This window comes from Macrosteles quadrilineatus, unplaced genomic scaffold, assembly GCF_028750875.1.
Source record: "Macrosteles quadrilineatus isolate MER2022 unplaced genomic scaffold, UCM_ALF_1.0 Scaffold_1__1_contigs__length_201487025, whole genome shotgun sequence".
Taxonomy (NCBI): Eukaryota; Metazoa; Arthropoda; class Insecta; order Hemiptera; family Cicadellidae; genus Macrosteles; species Macrosteles quadrilineatus.
The window spans coordinates 74,146,909-74,171,615 of record NW_026542594.1 but is presented as its reverse complement, the minus strand read 5'-3'; the positions used below and the strand labels follow the sequence as shown (position 1 = coordinate 74,171,615).

At 34.4% G+C, this 24,707-nt stretch overlaps 1 protein-coding gene across 9 annotated transcripts in view; it reads left to right on the top strand.

Moving 5' to 3' along the window:
* Window positions 1-24,707, top strand: part of LOC128983602 (uncharacterized) — a 96,564-nt gene that overhangs the window by 31,281 nt on the left and 40,576 nt on the right. For 6 of the 9 annotated variants that reach the window (XR_008489876.1, XM_054402955.1, XM_054402951.1 and 3 more), the window contains exon 3: window positions 22,518-22,789. The exons of 1 other annotated variant lie outside the window; for it this stretch is intronic. Coding sequence is in view for 3 of the 8 variants with exons in the window: in XM_054402951.1 (XP_054258926.1) it covers window positions 22,518-22,789 (272 nt within the window). In the remaining 5 variants the exon portion in view is untranslated. Of the gene's footprint in view, window positions 1-15,376; window positions 15,497-21,165; window positions 21,266-22,517; window positions 22,790-24,707 lie in introns of those variants that run through there. 2 more of the 9 variants (XM_054402956.1, XM_054402952.1) reach the window with 2 other exon arrangements.

The window sequence follows — 24,707 nt, the reverse complement described above, 5'->3', positions numbered from 1 at the left end:
AATGAAAGAGAAAGATGGCCGAAAAAAAGGAACAACATTTTCTCAGTTTGTTGAACAGCTGCACACTAAAATCAAGAATGCTTTATCCTTAACAAGTCAGGTGGAGGGGTCTACTTTGCAGATGGACAAACAAGCCCTACCAATGCAGGAGAAACATCTTATGTTGAGATCTGGACCTCCTACACCTTCCTGCACGGCTGATGAATCTGCAGAGAGTCACCCCAAGCTACCCAAATCTACTGAGACATCTGTTACAACATATCCAACAACCACCAAAGTGAGCCAAGCTGTTTCTACAGCCTCAAAGGACCCCAGCTCTCAGCTTGACGTGGATAGTGTCACGTGCAGTTCAAAAAAGCAGTCTAGTGAAAGTGTAAATAGTTGCAGGAAAGAAATCAGAATTCTTAGCAATAGTAATAGCAATAGTCCAAGCATTGGTAGGGATCTTTTTTTAGAAAAGTAAAAAATCCAACAAAAAATAATAACATAAATATTTTGTTTTTAAATATTCAGGGACTAAAAGATAAAGTCTTCCTGCTGGAAGGATTTTTAATTGGCCTAGATATTCACATAATTTGCCTGTCAGAACATTGCCTTAAGTCAAATGAAGTTGATTTTTCAAATCCAAGTGAATATACTTTAGGTAGCTCCTTTTGTAGAAGTGATTTTAAAAGAGGAGGCTCCTTAATATTCGTTAATAATTATTTTTTGTCATGTTTTACTGAATTGGATGTAACGTTTCTTTGTCAAGAATTACATTTTGAAATATCAGCTATTATTTCACTAAAATTAAAATTAATTGTACTCTCTGTATACCGATCCCCTGATGGTAGTCCAGCCATTTTCTTAGATAAGCTAGATATTTTGTTTAACTTTCTTTCTCAGTGGCTTGATTACACTGTTGTGATAGGTGGAGATTTTAACATTGAATTTGATGTCACTAAAGATAAACATACTCTAAAAGAATTTTGAAATTTATTAAGACAATTCAACTTTTTCTGCCAGAATTTCAATCCTACTAGAGGTCCAAACTGTCTGGACAATTTGTTTATTAACCGTACTAATAGGGAATCTGTCCATTTTTGTGCTATTGAACTATTTCCTTTTTCAGATCATGTCAGCCTAAAATTTACCATAACCCTAGATATTAAGAAAAACCCAACTGCATCTAATGGTACCAAACCAAGTATGTTTAAAACAATTTTACCACAACGTAGGTTAAGTGATTTATTGGAAATGCTTTTTTGTACTGACTGGGAGCAGGTTATGTATGGTATAACTGACTCTATATCTTTGTTTTCATGTTTTTTCCAGAAAATTTGCAACTCAATCTATTTCTATTGTAAGAAAAAATCATAAATAGTTCTGATAACAAAACAATTGGGTTACCAAAACAAAAATGGTACACAACCGAACTTGCAGGTCTTAAGCAAGAGATTTTAGTTGTAAGTAAGTTCCTTAAAGAATCTTTTTCTTTTAATCCAAGGGTTTGTGAACAACTTAGAAATCTAAAAAAAATTATAGACAGAAAAACATTAAGGCAAAACTAGACTTTAATCAAAGGCAGATTGAAAATAGTAGTACTTAAGAAGTGTAAAGCTGCTTGGAATATCATAAAATCAAACACCCAAAACTTAAGAAATGAGCCTTCACCAAATATTACACCATCTCAATTTAATGCATATTTTGTTGAATCAGTTCAGACTATAAAACGGAACATAGGCAACCCAAATCTTTTCCCAAAGCATTTTGTCAATAATATTCAGGCTGCTCCAGTAAAATTCAATTTCAAATTAGTAAACCAAAAATGTATCATTGATGCTATTAAAAAATTGAAAAACTCAAATTCATTGGACTGTTACAACTTGTCAAATAATATTCTCAAAAAAATAATCCCTGCTATCGTACACACTTTAACTATAGTAATTAATAGTCTTTTATCTGATGGACATTTCCCAGAACAATTAAAACTATCCCGCATCTGTCCTATTTTCAAGAAAGGAGATAGAGACAAACCTGAAAGCTACAGGCCGATTTCAATAGTTCCGATTCTATCTAAGGTAATTGAAATAGTAGTTTTTGAACAAATTTATGAGTTTCTTGAAAACAATAACCTTTTTTCTACTTCACAATTTGGTTTTCGAAGTGGTAGATCAACTTTAGATGCCATTGATACCTTAGTTTGTGATGTCATTGAAGCCTTTGAGTCAAGGGCCTTTGCTTGGGCCACTCTGTGTGACCTGAGCAAGGCTTTTGACTGTGTGAATCACCAGGATCTTTTGATGAAACTTCAACACTATGGCTTTGGAGATACCGTTCTTCAGTTTCTTAAATCTTATCTCAGTAATCGAAGACAGATTGTCTCTGTTAACGGTGAGATGTCAAATGAGATGATAGTGGATTACGGAGTGCCTCAGGACTTGGTCAGTACTTGGACCACTCATGTTCTTAATTTCTATTAATGATCTTCAAATCAAATCAAATCAAAAGATCTTTATTCATATTTGTAAATACATGTTTACATGAATAGTGTCAAACAATTAACATAAAAATAATTACATGAATAGGTAGGCTACAATCAAAATTATTAGTAGGACAGTATTGATCACACTACTCCAGGTTGCAATGGTTGGTCTGAATTTTAAGATCTATTATCTGTTCTAAACTTAAAAAAGTCATCAAATGAATAAAGTGCCCTCTGTATCAAAAATTCTTTCAATTTCACTTTGAAACCTCTATCATCCTGCATGCTTCTTATGTGATCTGGTATGTGATTTAGGAATCTGATACCGTTGTATGAAGTTTTTCTTTTGAACAATTATAATTTATGATTTGGTAATACTACTTTATTTTTATTCCTAGTGTTATAGCTGTGGATATCTTTATTTGTAATAAAACTATTTATATTATTTTTTACAAACATTATGCATTCTAAAATGTATAAGCTGTAAACAGTCAAAATTTCAAATTTAGTAAAGAAAGTTTTGACAGATTCATTGTTCTTAAAGTTTAATATGGCCCTTAATGCTCTTTTCTGTCCAATTAGTATCTTTGTCAAATTTTGAGCAGATGTTCCACCGTAGACACAGATCCCATAAGAAACATGGGATTGAACATTGGCAAAATAAACACTTTTTAATACATTCGTATCGCAGAGATAATACAGTCTTCTGATGGCATAGATTCCTGAGTTAATTTTCTTTAAGACATTATCCACGTGCAGATCCCAACTTAGATTTCTATCAATGATAAGGCCAAGAAATTTAGTATTTTCAACTTGCATAATTTCTTCACTATCTATGTAAATATTTATTTCCTCTTTAATTTGTCTTTGTTTAGTGCAAAATGATATGCAGTTAGTCTTTTGAGTGTTCAAAATTAAATCGTGAGTGATAAAGAAATCTTTAATTTTTGCTAACTCCACAAAGGAGTGAATTTCTAATTCTATACCAGTTTTTGCAGACATTATAAGGTTTGAATCATCGGCGTACAAACAGAGCTGATTTTTGATAGAGTTTAATTTACTTAGGCAATTCGGCATATCACTTATGTAGCAGATAAATAATAATGGTCCAAGTATTGACCCTTGGGGTACTCCATATTTAACTTTTTCTGATGTAGACTGAAATTTAATGACTTGATTTTTCTCAGTTCTTGATACTTCTACATATTGTTCTCTATCAGTTAGGTATGATTCAAACCATTTTAAATATGAATTCCTGATTCCTAGACTATTAAGTTTGTCAATCATTTTTGGGTGGGAAATAATACTGTCAAACGCTTTGGATAAGTCCATAAAAATTCCGGTGACTTTCTCTTGCTTATCTAACGACTCTATGATTGATTCAACAAAACTTATTAAAGCAGTGGTAGTGGATTTATTTTTCCGAAAGCCATGTTGTTCGTGATTAAAAAGATCATATAGTTCTAGGTGTCTTATGAGATTTAATTGCATTGCTTTTTCAAAAATTTTTGATATAGATGGAAGAATAGAAATTGGTCTATAATTTTGAATATCTGATTCTTCACCCTTTTTGTACACTGGTATGACCTTAGAGATTTTAAGTTGTTTTGGAAAAATACCTGAAATAAAGGAAGAATTTATTATATGCTTTAAGGGTTTTAATAGGGACTCCTTAGCATATTTAATAATCTTTATTGGAACTTCGTCAAAGCCACTGGACCATTTATTTTTAAGAGCGTCGATTATTTTATTTATATCACTTTCGTCAATTGGCGGACACCTGAAAGTTGGGATCTGTTTATTACTTTCCTTCATAGAACCAACAGCTTGATTTGATCTATCATCTAACATATTTTCAATTATACTGACAAAAAAGTTATTAAAACTATTGGCAACATGCAATGGGTTTGAGATTTCACAATTACCTAGTTTTAAAACATGATTTTGTTGTAAGTTGGCTGGAGTTTTTCTTGTCTCCTTATTAATAATTTCCCACACAGTTTTACTTATATTTTCAGAGTTTTTAACTTTATCACTATAATAATTACGTTTTGCACTCATGACATTTAATTTATATTGCTGCGTTTTTTTCTTTAATTGAGTTTTAAGAACCTCCGACCCAGATTCTTTAACTAGATTGTTTAATTCAATGAGATCATTTTTGTTCTTTTTTAGATTCTCTGTAATCCAATTTTTGCTGTTTTGGTGCTTGTAAATTTTTTTCCTGACTTTTGGAAAAGATAAATTAAAGTAATATTGAAAAATATTGTGGAACGTGTCATATTTACTCTCTATATTTGAATTAAAAAGAGTTAACCAATTTTCTTTTTCCAATAATGATTTGAACAGTTTCATATTGTCTACAGAAAAATTTCTACCCCAGTAATTTAGAGTATCTTTTTAGGACATGTGAGTAGTTCCATGAGTTGACCGTCATGATCTGATAAGGCTGTTACAATACCCTCAGTTTTAATTTGATCCTTATTAATGTTAGTTAAAATATTATCTATGCAAGTTTTTGAGGTATTTGTGACTCTTGTGGGAAAATCTATTATATAATTCATACCACATCTCAGGAGAATACTTTTTAACTCTTTTAGCTCTGGTGAATCTTTAAGAGTGTCAATATTAAAGTCCCCAATTATAATCAAATTTTTTTCTTTTCTTACTAGATTATTAATTAGTTTATTTAGTCGGTTTAAAAACTCTGAGTTTTCAAACTGTGGGGTTCTATAAATTCCTACCAGCAAAAAGTGGAAATTATCTACTTTAAATTTAACACAACAAAACTCCAACAATTTATCTTGGCAAAGCTCTTCTCCCATTTTTAAGAGCAGTGGTTTCCCCTTTATGCTCTCCTTTGATAAGATTAAAACACCTTCTCCAGTTGTTGTGGTGCGAGAATAATGAGCTATTTTTTTGTAGTTATCAAGGTTAAATCTTTCCATATCATAGTTATTCATGTTATGTTCTGTTAAAACAATTATATCAGGATCTATCTCTGCTAATGATACTTCCAATTGTTCAATTCGAGTTATTAAATTTTGAATATTTTGATGAAAAATCTTTAGATTTTGAGATTTAGGTTGTTTTTATCTAACCGGGACTCTGAGATGTAATTTTTTGAGAGTTTAAAGTTGAGCTTAAAGGGTTCACATCTGCTGTTTGTGTATTAAATTCATTTCCCTTGATCACTTCACTTTGCACTATGCTCTGCTTTTCCACAACACAATCACTAAACTGCTGCTGGCTTGTCTCGCTGCACTGAAGCCTGCTGTGGGACGAAGATGCTGGCATGGTTGAAGGGAGGCTGCTGGTGATTGGGTTGTGTACAGTGGCTGATTGATGCTGTGCCCCCTGACTTGTGTTGCCAGTAGGTTGCACTTTGCCACCATATGGGCATATACGTGGATCAGTCTGGTGAGGATGTTCTGGCTGGCTGCGCGACCCAAAAGTGAGATCAGTTCCTCCTGCGTCTACTGTAATACCTGCATCGTTGTCAGTCGTCAAAACCACTTCTACAGGAGGATTACTACTTGTGAGATGTTGGTTGTAAGAATCTCGAGGCATGAGCTCTGTTGTATTTGAGCAGTCCACTTCATCGTACTCCTTCACCGTTCTTCTCAGAGCACTAACAAAGTCAGGGTGAGAGAGACCATTCCTCAAAACCCGAGCCGATATTTGATTATAACACACAATATAAATTGTGGCATCTGTAGCGCGTTGGAATTCAAAGAGGTTGTTGATGAAATGGTCTATTTTGATTAAGTCCCTCACGCATCCCATCGGGGAACAAACTAATGTCTTTAGTTCTCTTTTTGTAAAATCGTCTGTCAATTGCCTGAAAGCACTGTCATATTCTTGAATTGAGGGTTTACCATAGTAATTTGGTTTGGTTACCAGGCTGTATACTACTGGTCCATTCAAAATCTTTTGGCATGTTAGTCTTTCAGATATGTAATCTGATTCTGTAGGCTTACCCCATTTACGCCTGAATTTGACCGCAACTCCAGCAGACATGTGACGAGGATGAGTAAAATCAGCAGATATTGTGTGCGCAAAAGCTGCTGAGGCGTCCGTTTCCCATTTACTCATGGCATCAAACATGTCATTCTCAACTATGTTGATTTTTCTTGTTGAATTGATTTTTATACTGTTTACTTCTCTATATTTTCTTGTAAAGATCTCTTTGTTGGTGGTTAGCATGGAAGAAACTGCTTTAGCAATACTGGTTTTCCCTCGTTTATTAAAGTGTAAACCATGGTTGGTATATAGATGCCGTGGAAATAAATGTAATGGTAGAAGTCCCACCTGTGTACAGTCCTCAACTATCCTCTCCAATTCTGAATTTATTTTTGAAATTTTAATATCTAAATCCGGTCTATCGTGTCTCATTGGTATGGAAGCTAGTATTAAGTTTGTGTGTGCTGATTCTCTTATAAGGCTATGAATTCTGTCGGTAAGATGTATTGTTTCCCTAGATTCTACATCATTTGTACCCCCTATTACTAGAAGGTAGTCGTTTGTTGTTAAACCTTTCCCAAGGCTCTTAACCTCTTCTACTACTTGTTCAAATTGAGCTCCTGACCTGACATAAGAGCAAACATTCAGTGATGTCCGCTGTTCAATCAGAGTTCCGAGGTTTTTCCCATGGCTGTCACTTAAGATCACGAGTTTAGATTTTAAGTTTTTTGTGTTTGTTTCAGTATGTTTTCTTGTATTGTGTAGCTTATTTTTAGGACCCGTAGAATTTATTTTTTTAGTTAGTAAGTTACTACCGGTACCCATGAGTGAACTTTCTTCTGTTGTGTTTTCTTGCATAAGTATGTCATAGTTATTTCTGCACTCTAGAGCTAGATTGATAGTACTAGAACTAGACACAGTTTTTGATTTCCCTTTAGTTACAACTTCCTGCCAGGAGTTATCTATGGATAGATTTCCTAAAGGTGGATAACAGTGTAGACACTTTCTGTCATTCTTTTTTATTTAATCCTCTAACTTTCTATTTTCGTTTTGTACAATTTGAATTGCTGCCTGAAGATTTTTGATTTCTAACTTACTTTGGTCTAGTTCTTGTTTAAGAATCTTTGTTAAATAGTCTTCTTTAAGAGATTTCTTGAGTTCATCGTCAAGAGCTCTTTGTTGTATTAACTGATTTTCCAATTCAACACACTTATTCGTCAGTGTTAACAAATTTAAATTATCATTTGAGTGTTCCTCATTTACAGATGTAGATCCACAGGATTGATGGGATAATGGTGTAGAGGAATGAAAGATAACATCTTTTTCATCTTTCCTATTGCTTGGTAATCTTAACCCGCTTGAGGATAAGGGACTCATTGTTTTATTTGATTTTACAAGCTCCCAAGCATCTCTGATTTCAGATAATGCTCTTTTAAACATTTCCTTGTGTTTTTTTGCCACTGACTCTATCGTGAAATGCAATCTTTTGTCACAATAGTGATACAAGTCACCTTTGTTTAAATTTGCTGTTTCATTAGATGCAAAGAATTTAACCTTGTATTTGATGACATTTCGATAAGTTTCTCTATCCACATTAATTATTTTACCTGGCCAATATGGATAACCCTTAACTTTGCCAAAAACTAAATCATTTTCTTTAAATGTCATGTTGTTGCTCATTTTTATTATTATTCAGATAGATATATTATATAGGCCTATACGTAATATTTTCCATATGTTAATTTTACTAATCCTTTATTTTAAAAATGACAGCTCTTTATAAGTAGTCCATAAGCTTTTAGAGTACTAAAGTATATACTATGTACTAAGTATGTACTATATACTATATATTATCATAATAAACTCCTCAAGGATTAGGATTCAAAGGAAACCTCTTATCACTGATAACAGTTCTATGCCTTTGACCTAGGCTGAGTTTGAGGCTAATCAGTAATCAGTTTGTGGGATACCACCTTTGCAGTAGTGTGTTATCTCTAGGATGTAATGTAGTTTATTTTTCTGTTTAGTGATTATATTACTTACATTGTTATTTAAAAAACAAATAAATTGATTAAATTATTATTTTGTAAAGTGCAATGGTAAGTCCTATCTATGATCTGCTTGTAGGTATATTCTTGTGTTACTTGCCTGTATTAATGCCGTTTCCTAGGTTTACTAGTACTTTAACAGGTTTGTAGTTTTCAATTGCACAATTCAGTAGCTTCTTTAACACTTTGTTCAATAAAAATTAAAATTAAAACAATTTTTGTAAGCAAAAGATAGGTTAACTTTATATCCAGTACTTTAAAACCAGTTATCTCCAGTGTTAAAAGCTGTTTTCAAAAAGTTATTTACTTAAAACTAGTGGCTTGTAGGGGCAATAGCCCCTATATACAGTATATGTAATATATTCTAATAATTATTTTGTAGAAATTATTTGTCTCATGGGTTACCGTACCCTACCTTGAATTATCGTTTAAATTTTGTGTATATTATAATAATGTATAACAGTTATCACATACCTGCATAATTCATTTTTATGTCTGCTCTGTTTAGGATAAAAATTCAAAAGGACTCTTCATGTGGTGGGTTTGTAACATAAATTTTCTAATCATAATACAGCAAAAGAACATTTTCAATAATCTTCACTATTAATTAAATATATATACATTTTTTTTAATATAGACAAATTCACTTAGAAAAACACAACACATAGAGATAATGTCATCTTCCAAATTGTAAAATACTAATTCTGTAACAAAATCTCTCTGAAAACAACATTTGTTGTGTAGTATCCATTTTGGTCCATTCCTTTGTCTTTATTTGTTTCTATTTCTATTTTAACGTCATCTGGCCGCTTTACCCGGCTAAAAGCAACATAAAGTTGACCATGGGTAAACACTGTTTTTTTTTCAAATAAATTCCAACTTTTGGGAAGGTTTGGCCTTGCGCTTTATTTATAGTAATGGTGAAAGATAATCGCAATGGGAATTGAATCCTTTGTAAATTTAAAGGGCATATTAGGATCTGTAGATATTAGTTTTATTTTTGGCATGAAAAATATGTTCCCTTTCCCTACTCCAGTAATTACTACTAACTTTACACTTTTTTCAGACATACCCAACACAACCAATCGTACTCCATTAACTAATCCAGACCCTATTTCTTATGAGCATCACTATTGAACCAACTTTTAAAACTAATTTGTGTAGTGGCATTCCAGATGGTGTAATTGAATTTATAAACTCAATTGGTATGTTCAACCTCTCTGTAGGGTCTTCTGAAACTACTTCATAATTACTGTAGTAGATTTTTAATACTTCTTCATTTAAATTATCACAATGTTCATTTAAAGGACATACAATTATTTGATTGGAGTAGTTTTGAATATTTTCTGGATTTATTAAGTTGCCATAAACAATTGCACAATCAGAGAGAACAAAGTTATCTGGAATGTCAATTGCCGGTGTTGCCCTATTGCTCTCTAAGATTCCATTACCTAATATAAGCGTAGAAGCCAATCACAAAATGCTGTTTCATTTTCATTTGCACGCATGTTTACTTTCAAATGCACTATAGTTACATACAATACATATATTACATACTACCTTTAACACTATTAATACAACTTTTGTAGCCAATAGTCAATGATATTACCATATGCTTTAAATAAATCTAAACCACATGTTTTAAAGTAAACAAATCGGACATGACCTGGATTCCCAAGCTATTTAAATGTGATTTATTTTATCCTGTAATAACCTTTTGGTGCATAAGTAAGAAAAATTAGTATTTTTCCCCAAAACTTCATGCCCAGACCTTTAAAATGAGACCCCTCCCAGCTTTCTACGGCCTCCAGTTCGCTCACAATTTCATTGTAAAATTTTGGGCTTACGGAATTAGATATATAGATATTTTAAAGTACTATTAAAATCACTTTGATTAGTTTTTTTGAAACTATACACATTTAAAATCACTTTTAAAAGACTTTAAAAATCAGATATTGTAATGCCTGTCCATTCAAGTTGTAGGTTAGGTTAGGTCTCCCTAACCTAAACAGCTCAAAACAGTTCTTTGGAAATCTTCCAAGTAACATTTCAAAACCTACTAAATCTATTTTATAAGCAGATGATACAACTTTCTTTTCAAAGAGCAGAACAATAATTGAATTAGAACAAATAACCCAAACTGCAATGAGTGATGCCTCAGCATGGTTTCAGTCAAATAATTTTCTTCTGAACAACAATAAAACTCAAAACATTCTTTTCAGTTTAAGACCCACGGATCACGTGTTTCATAATATACAACACAGTGTGAAATTCCTAGGTATGCACATTGATAACCAGCTCAGCTGGGAATCCCACGTAGATTATCTATCAACAAGATTATCTTGCGTTTTTTATCTAATTAGAAGACTGATCTCACTTGTTGACAGTAGCTATGTAAGAATGTCTTATTTCGCCTTTTTTCAAAGTATTTATCGCTATGGCTTGATATTTTTGGGAAGCAGTTCAGGAATTCAGGATATTTTACTGATTCAGAAAAATATTGTTAGAATTATATGTAACTAGCTGTAACCCGTGGGCTTTGCCCCGTTTAACTTCTTAATTTTCAAGATGATCTCGTTTGCATGGCTCAATCACGTCCTGGTTGAAGTTCATTCGCTACGCTCACTCACCTTCAGGTTAGCTCGTTCGCTACGCTCACTTGCATTCAGGTTAGCTCGTTCGCTACGCTCACTCGCCTCCAGGTTGAAGTTCGTTCGCTACGCTCACTCACCTTTTGGTTGCAAATTAGCTGTTGTCATAAATGTACTTACTTACTTACTTACTTGATACTTGTGTCCTTAATCCTTGACCGACAATGTCGGATAGATTGCGTCAGTGGCATATTAACATACTATTTACACATTAATTAAAAACTAATATTTACAGACTTCTTGTATAAAATACACTTAAAAAAATTTTTGTTTTTTGGCTGTGGCGGTTGTATTCCTAACCTACTGGAGTGCTGTTTTCAACTGACTTTTAGTGGCACCTCCTTCAATTCCTCTAATGAATAGAGGGGTCTATTTACCAGTTGGCCGTGCAGTACTGCCTTGAACTTCGCACTGTCCAGCCCTCTCACTTCTTTTGGCAGCGTATTAAAAATCTTAATAGCTGAGCGAGGGTAGCTCTTGATGGAGTGGCTAAGCCTACACCGCGGCAGATCAAGGTCTTGGGCCTTACGGGTGTTATGGCTATGTTGGTTTTCCCTCAATTCAAAACGGTGAAGGTTTTCTTTCAGGAGTAGCAGGCTGCTTAGGACATATTGGCTGTGCACTGTTAGTATTCCTAACCTCATGAAGAGAGGCCGGCAGTGTTCATCAATGTCTGAGGATGTTATGATTCTTACAGCCTTCTTCTGTAAGAGGAGAATGTCCTGAGTTTGTGGTGCGTGTCCCCACATTGCTATGCCATAGGTGACATGGCTATGGAAAAGTGCATAGTACACATTTAGTAGATAGGTCGTTGAGATGACGTAACGAAGCTTTCTTAAAAGACACAGTACTCTCGAAAGTTTAGTACATACCTTATCTATATGTGTATTCCAACTTAGCCTGGGGTCCAGCCAAAACCCAAGAAGTTTCACGGCCTCATCTTTGTGCAAGTCAAGCTTCAGGGTGCACAGCAGCGATTGTGTTTTGTCTTCGTTCAGCTTGAAACGGTTCATGTTGAACCAGTCTTTGGCCCGTTCCAGTAGATGGTCGGCCTCAGTCCGAACCTGTCCAATATCCTTTCCTTGTGATATGAGGGTGGTGTCATCTGCAAATAACATGGTGGATCCATCAAGCCACAGGTCATTTATCATCAAGGTAAAGAGGATTGGGCCTAGCTCCGAGCCCTGAGGTACTCCGTGTGGAACGTCTCTAATACAAGAGGAAGCACCATTCAGGGAGACAACCTGCTTGCGGTCGGCCAGGTAGCATGACAAGGTATCAAGGACAGCACCTCCAACTCCATACTTCCTAAGCTTCGCTATGAGCAGATCATGACCCACGACATCGAAGGCCTTGCTTAGATCGCAGAGTCTCAGAAGGACTGACTCGCTTTGCTCAAAGGCTTCGGTGATTTTCTCAACAAGGAACGTCAATGCAGTGGTCGTTGAGCGCCCGCGCCTAAAGCCGTGTTGCGCCTCAGAAAGTAAGTGATTGTTTTCAAGGTAGGCCATCATTTGGATTTTCATGACGGTCTCAAAGATCTTGGAGAACACTGGTAGTATAGAGATTGGCCTATAGTTAGACATCACTGAAGGATCTCCCTTTTTGAAAATTGGAATGGTTCTTGCTATTTTAAGACAGTTTGGAAAAATACTATTGCTTAGGCATAAATTTATCAGGTAAGTTAGGGGTTTTACTATTTCATTAATCGTACTCTTAAGTATGGAGGTTGACAGGCCATTTATATCTTGGCAAGTTGAGTCTTTAAAGCCCTTGACTATACTAGTAATTTGTTTTTCACTCACCTTGCTCCAATGGGTTAGTGTATGGTTTGAGGAAAAATCTTCAAGTTGGTCTATGGGGTCCTGATGCTGTAACAAAGGTAAAGTAGAGATTATGTCATCCGCAACTTCAACAAAAAAATCATTAAATTCGTCAGGTGACACTACAGCAATGGGGCCAGGAGTTTGTTTGCGGTGTTCATTAACAATCCCCCACGCGGCTTTACAGGCATTTGTGGATTCTGAGATCACTTTAACATTGTGAGCCTTCTTTGCATTCCTAACTTCAGAACTATAGTGCTGTTTTATTTTAGTATAGAGTAGGAAGTAGCGATTTTTTTTATTTTCATCATCGGCAAGTTTGTTGAGGGGTATACCATGATTTATTGCTATTTGGGGGCTTAGGCTTATTTGAGGTACTAGATTTAAATTTGCAAACTTTTAGCGGAAAAATCTCATCAAATTTATCATGGTATGCTTTAGAAAAGACGGAAAAAGCAGATTCGGCATGTTGAATATGTTGAATTGGGTCCCAGTTTACTTTCCCTAGCTCTTGGCACAAAGAAGGCAGATAGGTCTTATCTACAACTCTCTTTTTAATGTAAAAGAAATAATAGTGCTAGTGCTGCACCCTGTTGGTAATCCTTGTAACTTTAATGCTATTGAACATCACAGAACAGAACCAACTTGTTTAATTGAAACAGCTGTTAAGATTCAATAATTTCATTTCTCATAAGGTTAACATGGGATGGGAAACTCCAGAGCCACTGGGGCGGAGCCCGAAAGGATTTTTGAAATAAGAATATGCCTATATGTTAATCGGGAATGTGAGCTATCATCATGCCAAATTTCAGCCCAATCCGACCAGTATTTTTCGCGTTTACTTTTCCCATACATACAGCAACCACCTCTTTTTTATAATAGTATAGATGAACATCCTGATACTCATTGTAAACCTCTTTTTATTAAACTTGAATTCCAAACGGCTATTAATTTGTACATATATGATATCATGGCTTACAGCCTTAAAAAATTACCCTTTCAAACCTTATGTAATGATATCCATAGTCACAATCCGAGAAACAATTTAAATATTAAAAGAAGTTTTTTTCAAATTAAATTTGACTCTAAAAAGCCACATAGTGATGTCACAGGTAATATATAACAAACTCAGTAACATTGTTCTATCATATCCAACACACTCAATGTTTTTAAAACAAATTTATAATTGGCTTTTAAAATATCCCTTTTATTCCCTCTCAGAGTTTTTAGAGAAGAAGAAAATTGTATTTGAGCTTGTAAGCTTTATATTAAATTTTTTGACCTATGACTAGTTATATTCTTGACTGTTGCTAATACATGTATAATGTCAATGGCAAATAAAGATTTCTATTTCTATTTCTATTTTAAATGAGTAGCTTCAGAGAAAAAATCCCAAGAATAAGAATGTTTTAAATGGCATTTACATTCAAAAAAATCATAAAATATAGGGTATTCCATAAGAAAAATCAAAGTTGGCGGCCATATTTGAAAAATTGCGGCTAAAATTATTTTTTTAACTTGATCAACATTTTTTAAAATAAAAATCCAAAGTCAGTTACAATTTAACTTTTTTTTTATCTCTTATAACTTTTGAATAAAACAGCTGGCACACTTGTATCAATCGCCCTGTATATGTGTCCGTTTGCACGATAACTTGTACTTAAATGATCTAATTATAATCGTGTAAACCTACATTTATTCGAACAAGTTCACGAACCAGCATGATCGGACTATGGGAACGGGGATTTATGGGGGGTTTTATGGGATAAAAATTGGTTTTTCCCATTTTTGACCAAAAAAACATAAAATTTTGAAATTTATTTACAAACCATTTTGTAGAGCTTAAAAAACAAATAATTTAGTATATTGAAGCATTGTTATGTGCCTAATGGTTACGAGGAAAATTCCAAAAAAATTGTAAATTTAAAATTCCCATGTTATTCTTATGGAGAATAAGTAAACTGTTGTAGTTTGCTTGTTTATGAACATATTTTGATCAAATTTGGAAAATGCATTTACTTCTTACTACACTAATTACATTTTACAAAAAAAATCCAAACACTTTTACCCTCATTGTTGCAGCAAACCTAAGGCTGCAACCTCGGGCATGGTCGCACTGTATCTAATGGATACAGGAATGTGTAATTGAGAAATGCTTAGACAGTGTGAAAAATGTATGAAATCTATAGGTCAAGTGTTGTTATATAAAGTAAAATAAAAATTAGGGGGGAATATAATGTCTCAAGTACTCAAAAAAATTTTTAAGGAAAAATGTATCTGAGAGATATAGTGTGACCAGTCAGGTTAAAAAATAGGTGCGACCGACAGAGGGTTAAGAACTAGGGGAAGAATATGGTTGTAATTTTAGGAATAGATCATTTTGGAGCTAACAAATTTACTGGTGGACCAAAAAGTGAAAAATCGTTGTCACAAGTAATTTTGAAACTAATATGTTTTTGTTTATATCATATTTCTACCTGCTTTCATTGGTGAGGGTAAAGGCCAAACAAGGAGTTCTAATGACTAGAGAGCGGAGAATAATTTGGTGTGAGTAGCACTTAAACCAGGAAAGTGTCTTAATTTTTGTGTCCATCTTATTTTTGTTTAGTTGCATACATTTACATTACATAGTTGTTATTATTTAAGCTATCAAATATTAACATGTTTAGCCTCTGAATCACGTAATTTACTAATAAAAAGGTTAAATACCTGTAGTACTTGTCAGCGACCCAGGTTTCGAGTCAAATGTAGTCTATAATAGAGCAATAGATATGATAGATGGCAGTGTCAACGTAATGCGAGGATCTGACAAAGACAACGGGAGTGGGAGGGGGCACATACGTCATGCTCCGACATCGTCGCGTACGCGTGCCCAGTCATGACTCATCTTTGGCCGGCTACACCACGCCCCCTACCGTACCAGTATTATATTAATTGGCCAATTTTATTTAATGTTTGTGTTTTCTTGTTCGTGTTTGAGTGTTTAACGACTCTTCACAGTTATGAAGAGGACTTGCCTTTGGCTCGCTGGGGGCTCGCCCCCAGGCCCCCTTTTTTGGTTGGGGGTAAATACGAATAGGCCGTGGCGCAAGACCTACAATCGTGCCAAATTTCAGACATCCAGTTAATCTAGAAATGGGTTAACGTGATTTTGACTTGTGAACCTGTAAGAATAACATTGCGGCGGGGGGGGGGAAGAATGTATTTGTAAAATTTACCTTTCCGTAATGGGCGCAATACCTACAATCGTGCCAAATTTCAGATCTTTAGCTAATCTAGAAGTGGGTAAAATTGATTTAGACCGATGCACCTGTAGTAATAACATTGGGGGGGGATTCTATATTTCGTGGGGGGGGGAATTATATTTGTAAAATTTCACTTTTCGGAAAGGGCGCAAGATGTACAATCATGCCAAATTTCAGATATCCAGTCAATCTAGAAATGGGTAAACGTGATTTAGAATTATGCACCTGTAAGAATAACACTGGGGGGATTTAATATTTGGGGGGGGGGGGGTTGTAAATACGATAGGGGGATAAAACCTTAAGTAAACCAGAGTAAATCTATAGCATGGACGGACCATGGGAACGGGGATTTATGGTGGTTTTTATGGGGTAAATGTTATTCTCCATAAGAATAACATAGGGCTAGTAAAAACTTTCAAATTTTGACATTAAACCTAAGTTTTGGGGGTCAAGGAGTAAAGTTACGAAGAAACACGAAATGTGTAAAATTTAAAGTGAATTAAGGAGAATACAAAGAAATATTAATTTTTGCAAAAACAAATTATTTAAGTATGAAAAAATGGCGAAAACCGGTAAAAATTTAAAAAAATTACCAAATTTTGAAAGTAGGGCGTTTTTTGAAGGTTAAGGAGTGCGATTTTCGGAAAACGCCTCTGAGGGATTTTTAGGAAATTTGATTCCCGTTCATGAAAATCCTTTCAAATCTTTTCTATCTCTTACCGTTTGCGAGCTATAGGCGATTGAAAAAAAATGTGTTTTGTCGTTTTTAGAGGTCCGCCATTTTGGATTTTTAGGGTGGTTAAAATTTGAAAATGGGACTTTTGCAAAATTCACCATAAACTTATGATCCCTTACTACAATAGTACCAAATTCCAAGTCTCTAGCACGTTTCTAAACGATTCATATGACCATACCAAAGTCATTATATTTCAATCTTATTCTCCATAAGAATAACATTGGGCTAGTAAAAGTGGCAAAAAATCTTCAAATTTTCAGATTAAAATTAAGTTTTGGAGGTCAAGGAGTAAAGTTACAAAAAAAACAAGTAAATAGTAAAGTTTAAAGTAAAGTAAGGAGAATACAAAGCAATGATAATTTTTGAAAAAAAAAAATTATTTAAGTATGAAAAAATGGCGAAAACCGGTAAAAGTTTTATAAAAATTTACCAAATTTTGAAAGTAGGGCGTTTTTTGAAGCTGGAGGAATGCGATTTTCAGAAAACGCTGAAGAGGGTTTTGTAGAAAATTTAATTTCATTTCGCTAAGATCCTTTCAAATCTTTTCTAGCTCCTACCGTTTTCGAGCTATAGCCGTTTGAAAAAAACCGTGTTTTTCTCAAAAAAGGGGTGATTTAAGGGAATTTTTTGGGGGGGTTAAAATATGAAATTGCTACTTTTTTTGATTTTTCTAGGTGGTTTGGGACCGAGACGGACACTCCACAAAAAATTTCAGCTTCCTAGCTACTCTAGAAGTGCCTTAGAATTAGTATACCTGATGAGTGAGTCAGTGAGTGAGTGAGTTACACATGCGGCTGTATATTTAATTAGACTAGTTAACCGCCCGTGCTCCGCCACGGGAATATTGTCAGCAATAAAAGAAATAATAATTAACAAATAGGCTACTATTTATCTTTGTATTTTATTTAGGGGTTGTTAAATTTTTTACATGAAATAGAACTGATAGTTTGCCTGTATAAACTATTTTATGTTAATCAAACCGATATATTATTTTAACCAAATGAATGTTTTATTCGAGTTTCATTTGAAAAATAAATAGTATACCAACTGGTCGATGCTGATAACTTAATAAGCAGCTATTTATGCTATTTAGATAATTTGCTCAAGTATACAGTATTCCTATATTCGTCGTTTTTTTTTTCATTACATTTGTTGTATGGAATCAAGATAGTCACTTAGCCTACATGTAAATCACGCATCAGCAGTTGGTCGCATTTCACAAATCTTTGACCCACTGTGAGTAAAAGCTGTGTTTACGCCGTATATATAAAGTTGGGCATACTTTGTTCAATGTTAGAGGGTATTAACGGTCTAATTTGATGGAAAAGGAGTCGTGGATTTTAAAACTATGTAGACTACCACTACCAGAAAGATGTTGATTCAAGCGAGACTTAGAACTGGCCATTTCAAATGCAGATTTGTATTATATTTTACTCAAATAGTTTTTTTATCTCTTTTGACCATTAATACTTTTTTTATAGTCGCTGTTGAAAAGATTTTCCATAAACTCACAATGTTGATAAGGAGTTCATTTTACCTTCCCCTTGTGACAATATAAGGAAAAAATATTTGTGTCCCAGTTAGTCTGCTCTGACTCAAAATTCATAGATTTGCCGTACTGACAAATCCAATCTAACGACCCCAATTTAAAAAAATTGGTATTTTTTAGAAGGGACTTCCAGAGCACATTTAACACCATCACTGCTCTTTACCTTTTTAGTTCGATGGTTCTCTACATGTTTTTTTTCGTTCTGTATGTCTCTTTACGCCCAGTTAATGATTACCTTTTCTTTTTCTTTTTGTACTTTTCACATCCTGGGGTTAATGATAAAGTTTTATAACGCTATAATGACCCGAGTCAACATTGCCATTAAACATCAAGTCAGATACTTCTTCGCCAGAACCAAAATCGTAAGTCACAGTTTTTCAAGCAACTTCCCTGTGTAGGCCTACTCGAAAAAATATAGTTAGGGTATAGTTCGCTGATAAATTGTAGTTCCAAATATCCCAGCATACTCACCATCTCGAGAAGGTAAAATTTGGACATCGAACACTGATCTTGAGTAATGAAATGAAATGAAATGAAATGAAATGAAATGATTTATTTGCCGTTGATCATGTACATGAAATGGGCATTGTCATATGATTAATGAAATTAATTAAAACAGATTGTCATATATCTATAAAGACTAACTAAAATCTAATTTCTATACATGTATTAAGATATTCATATGTATTGTAAAAGGGATTGTCTAAAAGCCAAGCAGTTACCTTTTTTTTGAAGACTTTAGGTGTGCAGGTCCTTGATGATTCATGTAGTTTGTTAAAAAATTTGATGCAATTTGCCTTGTGTGATATGCCGAATTTTGTCAATCTGTGCTGTGGAATATCTAATTTTGTCCTGTTGCGTGTTTCATGTTCATGTATTTCTTGCCTGGTGGGAAAAAGGCACATCGTAAGATTATTCACTTACGATAAAATGTTTGTATGTTTACCAATCATTAGCAATTATCTATACAACTTGCAAGCGGATTTCCCTATGATTGTTCTGGTGGCTACAGAGAATAAATTGTATTGATCAAAACAATAAGTTTCCGTCCCCTACTATGGGTATTATTTCACATTCCATACTCAAACTTAAACTCAATTACCACTTTCCTTCAGATCACTTTGCAGGAAAACTAAAACATTTTTGTGTCCCAGTTAGTCTGTTCTGACTCGAAATTCATAGATTTGAAGTAGTGACAAATCCAATCTAACGACCCCAATTCATAAGAGTTGGTATTTTTTGTAGGGACTTCCAGAGCACATTTAACACCAACACCAACACTGCACTTTACCTTTTTAGTTCGATGCTTCTCTACATGTTTTTTCGTTCGGTATGTCTCTTTACGCCCGGTTAATGATTACCTTTTCTTTTTCTTTTTGTACTTTTCACACCCTGGGGTTAATGATAAAGTTTTATAACGCTATAATGACCCGAGTCAACATTGCCATTAAACATCAAGTCGCATAGGCTACTTCTTCGCCAGAACCGAATGGTAAGTCTCAGTTTCTCAAGCAACTTCCCTGTGTACTTGAAAAAAATTCACTGATATATTGTAGTTCCACGTATCCCAGCGTACTCGCCATCTCGAGAAGGTAAAGTTTGGTACCACTGAACGTCTAACACTGATCTTGAGTAAGATTCGTCACTTACTATAAAATGTTTGTATGTTTCCCACTCATTAGCAATTATGTGTACAACTTGCAAGCGGATTTCCCCATGATTATTCTGGTGGCCGTAGAGAATAAATTATATTGATCAAAACAATAAGTTTCCGTTCCCTACTATGGGTATTATTTCACATTCCATACTCAAACTTAAACTCAATTACCACTTTCCTTCAGATCACTTTCCAGGAAAACTAAAACATTTCAAAAATAATTTAACAAATACACTTTCCTTGATCAAAATCGTGTTTATAAACAGAAACTCCAAGTTTAATAATTGCATACTGAAAGTGAGGTTATAAAAATAATAACAAATGTCTGACAAACATTAAACAGCTGACGAATAATTTATAAACTGTGTATTATATTCTTCAATAAGAATTGTATTGACTCGGCCTTTAAAGGGCTGTAGGTCTTAGCCCTTAGAAAAAACGTAAATTCTAAGGAAGTTCGGCAAATCTACGCACTATCCCCTTTAATTTGAGACATAAATCTTGTAGATCGGTCCAGCAATTACTGAGAAAACAGTGTTACAACTGTGTATTAAATATATAGATTTGTGTGTTTAGAAGGAGTTTAACCAAGGTATCAGCTTGAAAATGAACCTTTAGGTTCGAAACCTGGGTCGCTGAGTAAAACCAGGAAGTACTACGCGTATTTATCCTTTTTATTACTATCAAATATCTAAACTTACTTATGGTTTGTAAATGTAATACAAATGTTTTTTGTAAGCTATAACTTAAAATGTCTGTTTACGATTAAATCAATTAAACCCAATTAACCACAACGGAGCAAGACTCTGTCCCCGATACTAATTATTAATATGATACAATTTACCTCGTCACCATCAGGAATGTTGGTGGAAGTAACCGGCCACCTGACTTTTGTCCTACTGATAACATGGACGAGGAAGGAGTGTGACACTACAGTCTGCTAGCTGCGCCGGGGCCATCTGTATCGAGTGATAGTCCTATCAATAGTAATTAAATGTTCGTTTCGTGTTATTTATTTTTGTGTTACAGCAATGACGTATATGTTAAATAACCCTGATGATTCCGTATTAACGGCGAAACATGTAGGTTATTAACCTGACATCTACAACAATTTGGATAACTTGACGAGGTAAATTGTATGAAAATAATTATTAGTCATTATACAGGGTGGTAAAAAAGTCCCAGGACAGTTAAATATTTTAAAATATAATGCAGATAGAGCTACAATACTTGGTACAAAGTTACAGGGCTTAAAACTCTATTTTATCACATATTCAGTGATCCAATAACTCTGCAGGGGGACGGCCCACAAGGAGTCGGAAGAAAATCTGAAATGGAAGCATAGGTCACTATGCACATCACATTAAAGGTCTTTTTTAGTAGAATACAATGCCGCAAACCGCACTTCAAAAGGTTGATCCTGCGCAAAATGACAGTTGTTCAAAGATTCATTTAATTTACATTGCTATTATACGCTTACTCCTCAGGGGAACGCTTAGCCCTAGGAATCGGAAGAAAATTGTTAACGTAAGCATAGGTCGATATGCAACCCTTATATTATTATTATTATTATTATTATGCACATCAAAATAAAGGTCTTCACTAGTAGATTACGATACCGTAAATTCAAGCTTGAAAGAATGCCTGAGTAAAAAATGGCAGTCGTTCAAAGATTCAAAATGGCGGAATCAAGAAATCTTTGAACATCTGCCATTTTGCGCAGGATCAACCTTTTGAAGTGCGGTTTGCGACATTGTATTCTACTAAAAAAGACCTTTAATTCGATGTGCATATTGACCTATGCTTCCATTTAAGATTTTCTTCCGACTTCTTGTGGGCCGTTCCCCTGAAGAGTTATTGGATCACTGAATATGTGTTAAAATAGAGTTTTATGCCCTGTAACTTTGTACCAAGTATTGTAGCTCTATCTGCATTATTTTTAAAAATATTTAACTGTCCTGGGACTTTTTACCACCCTGTATAGTAATTCAAGGGCCATACACATGGAACTATATGATCTGAAAATATGCTCTGTCATAGGAGGGCATGGACATTGGTGTGGTGTAACGCTACAACAGTGTTAAGCTACAGAAATTTTTAGCAGTTAAACTTGTATCACAAGACTGTCATGGAGATTATTAAATACAACTTGTTATCAAGGTTGGCAATAACGATCAGGGGTTAAATAAATTCAAGGGCACTGAAAATTACATTTGTTATCAAGGGTGACTTGTTATCGAGGTTCTACTATACCATACTTAACTTTTTAGGGTGGTTATTTCATAAAGTTGTGCTATTTATTGTTGATAATATGCATTTATAGTGATTCAAGCATTTTATAGATTTGTGTGTGTAGTAAGGGCCTACTTTGGTGGTTACAGATGTAAAGTATGGTTGGAGAATACCGGAAGAACTGATTTACAAACCAAACAAGTTAGCAAAAATAGATATTGGAGACTCTGTGAAGACCACTTTGAGGATAAGTGGTTTACTGATGGCACTAAAAAAGTTTTGAAAAGAAGACTCAACCCTATACCAACTGTTTTAGTCAATAATATTTGCAGTTTGGTTCCATCAAGGTCTGAATCGCTAGTCAATAATATTTGCAGTTTGGTCCCATCGAGGTCTGAATCACAGTTATCACAGTATAAAGGTAGGAGGCTTTATATCTCATTTTATTAAATTAGTCAGGTTGGGTAGCAGGAAAATATTTCAGTTCTGGCAGAGAGGCTGCAATTTTAGGTGGTTATAGTATACAAGTTTCTGAACCTAAAACCGCCCAGACCCCAATTTTTAAGGACCTCGGTCGTCCGTAATGACGTCATCAAAATGGCGGCCGTAAGAGGATGCTGGGTCCCCATGAATTGGCTATAACGACCGAATGCCTGAACCGATTTTCATGAAATTTGGCACACAAGTGCTTGAATACATTATCTCGGCCTGGGTTGAAAATGGTCAAGTTTCATCAAAGTCATTTCAAAATGGCGGCTGTGTTTCAAACAAGACTTTTACACTGAATACGATGCTGCAATCCGTTAAAAAAAATGTTTATCCATTCTAAAGTTATGATAACTTTTTATAACTTTATTTTTAGTCCATTATAACATTGTGCATTTACAAACTAAGGCCATAATCTCAAAATAGTGCTGGATAAAGATAAGTGGACACCACCTTTTATTGTTGACCTATTTTCACTCGGTTATGAAGGATGCATTTTTTTCAGCTGCCATCTTGGATCCGCCATTTTGAAGTGTGATAAATTATTTTAAATATGAAGGTGGTGTTGTGACCCATCATTGTGAACTACTTTTTTATGTTGAATTCAATGCCGCAATCCGTTTTTCATTGTCATATTTGGTTTTTGAAATATTGACATTTTAAATCAAAATAATTGTTATATTTTATCAAGAAAGCTTGATAACAAAAAACGGATAAAATAAAACCCAGTCAAAATTAAGTACTCGCTACTCTACAATTATCTGACCTAGTTCGGAGTTGATATCTTAACCCTCCGAGTGTCCATAGTTTAGGCCTTAATGTCCACCTATTTTTGGCCCCTTTGCAAGGTTTTATTAAAACGGATCTGAGAAGCTTAAAACAATGTTAATTCTAATGTTCTATATACCATTTTGTTTGGAAAATCATGGGCTTCAATATTATATATAAAACATAAGGAACATTTTTTCAAAAAAAAAATTTTTAGGTAAAAAAAAATATAATTTCGATAATTTAAAAAAAAAAAATAAGTTCGCGCTCAATGAAATTGTATAAATTATAGGCCTATAAATATTTGAAAATAGCCACTTTGTTCTAAATTTAATGAGGATTACAAATATATAATCATATAGCGAGGTAAGTTATCAAATAAATAAGTTATGAGCGAAAAACGGATTTCAGTACATAGCGTTTAGCTAAGAATGCATAGCCTAACCATAGCTAGGAATCTGGCCAATAATTTACATCAATATCACTACCTACTTCTTCAGGATCATCAACCAGCACTTCAAAACCACTTAAATCTTCTTATAATGCACCACGTATATCACTACTTTTGATTTTTAACACTAAAACAATGATAAACGTAATAAAACACATCAGTCATCGGTCCGGGGGAACCTAGCTGTTTACAAATACACGCACGTCAGCTGTCTGCTACAATATTTTCGGAACTAAAATGAATAGCGCTTAGAGACAGACCTCTGGAGAAAGCTTAAAATATTACGGAAAGAACGATACCTAACTCGATCCAGTTCAATCCGATTCAGTCAGTCATAGAGCCTTCGCCGTAAACGATGTTTGTGCGTCTTAAAAGCGACGCGTGACCCTACACAAAGTGTGTTGTGCGTCGTTTTTATGACGCGTGACACTCGGAGGGTTAAGAAATGTATAAAAAAGTAGGGGGGAACTCATTTGAAACTCACCCTGTATAAAACAATTCACAATTATTTTCCTCATATTTTTTTTAGTTTTGAACAGCCGCCATTTTGAAATGACTTGATGAAACTTGACCATTTTCAAACCAGGCCGAGATAATGTATTCAAGCACTTTTGTGCCAAATTTCATGAAAATC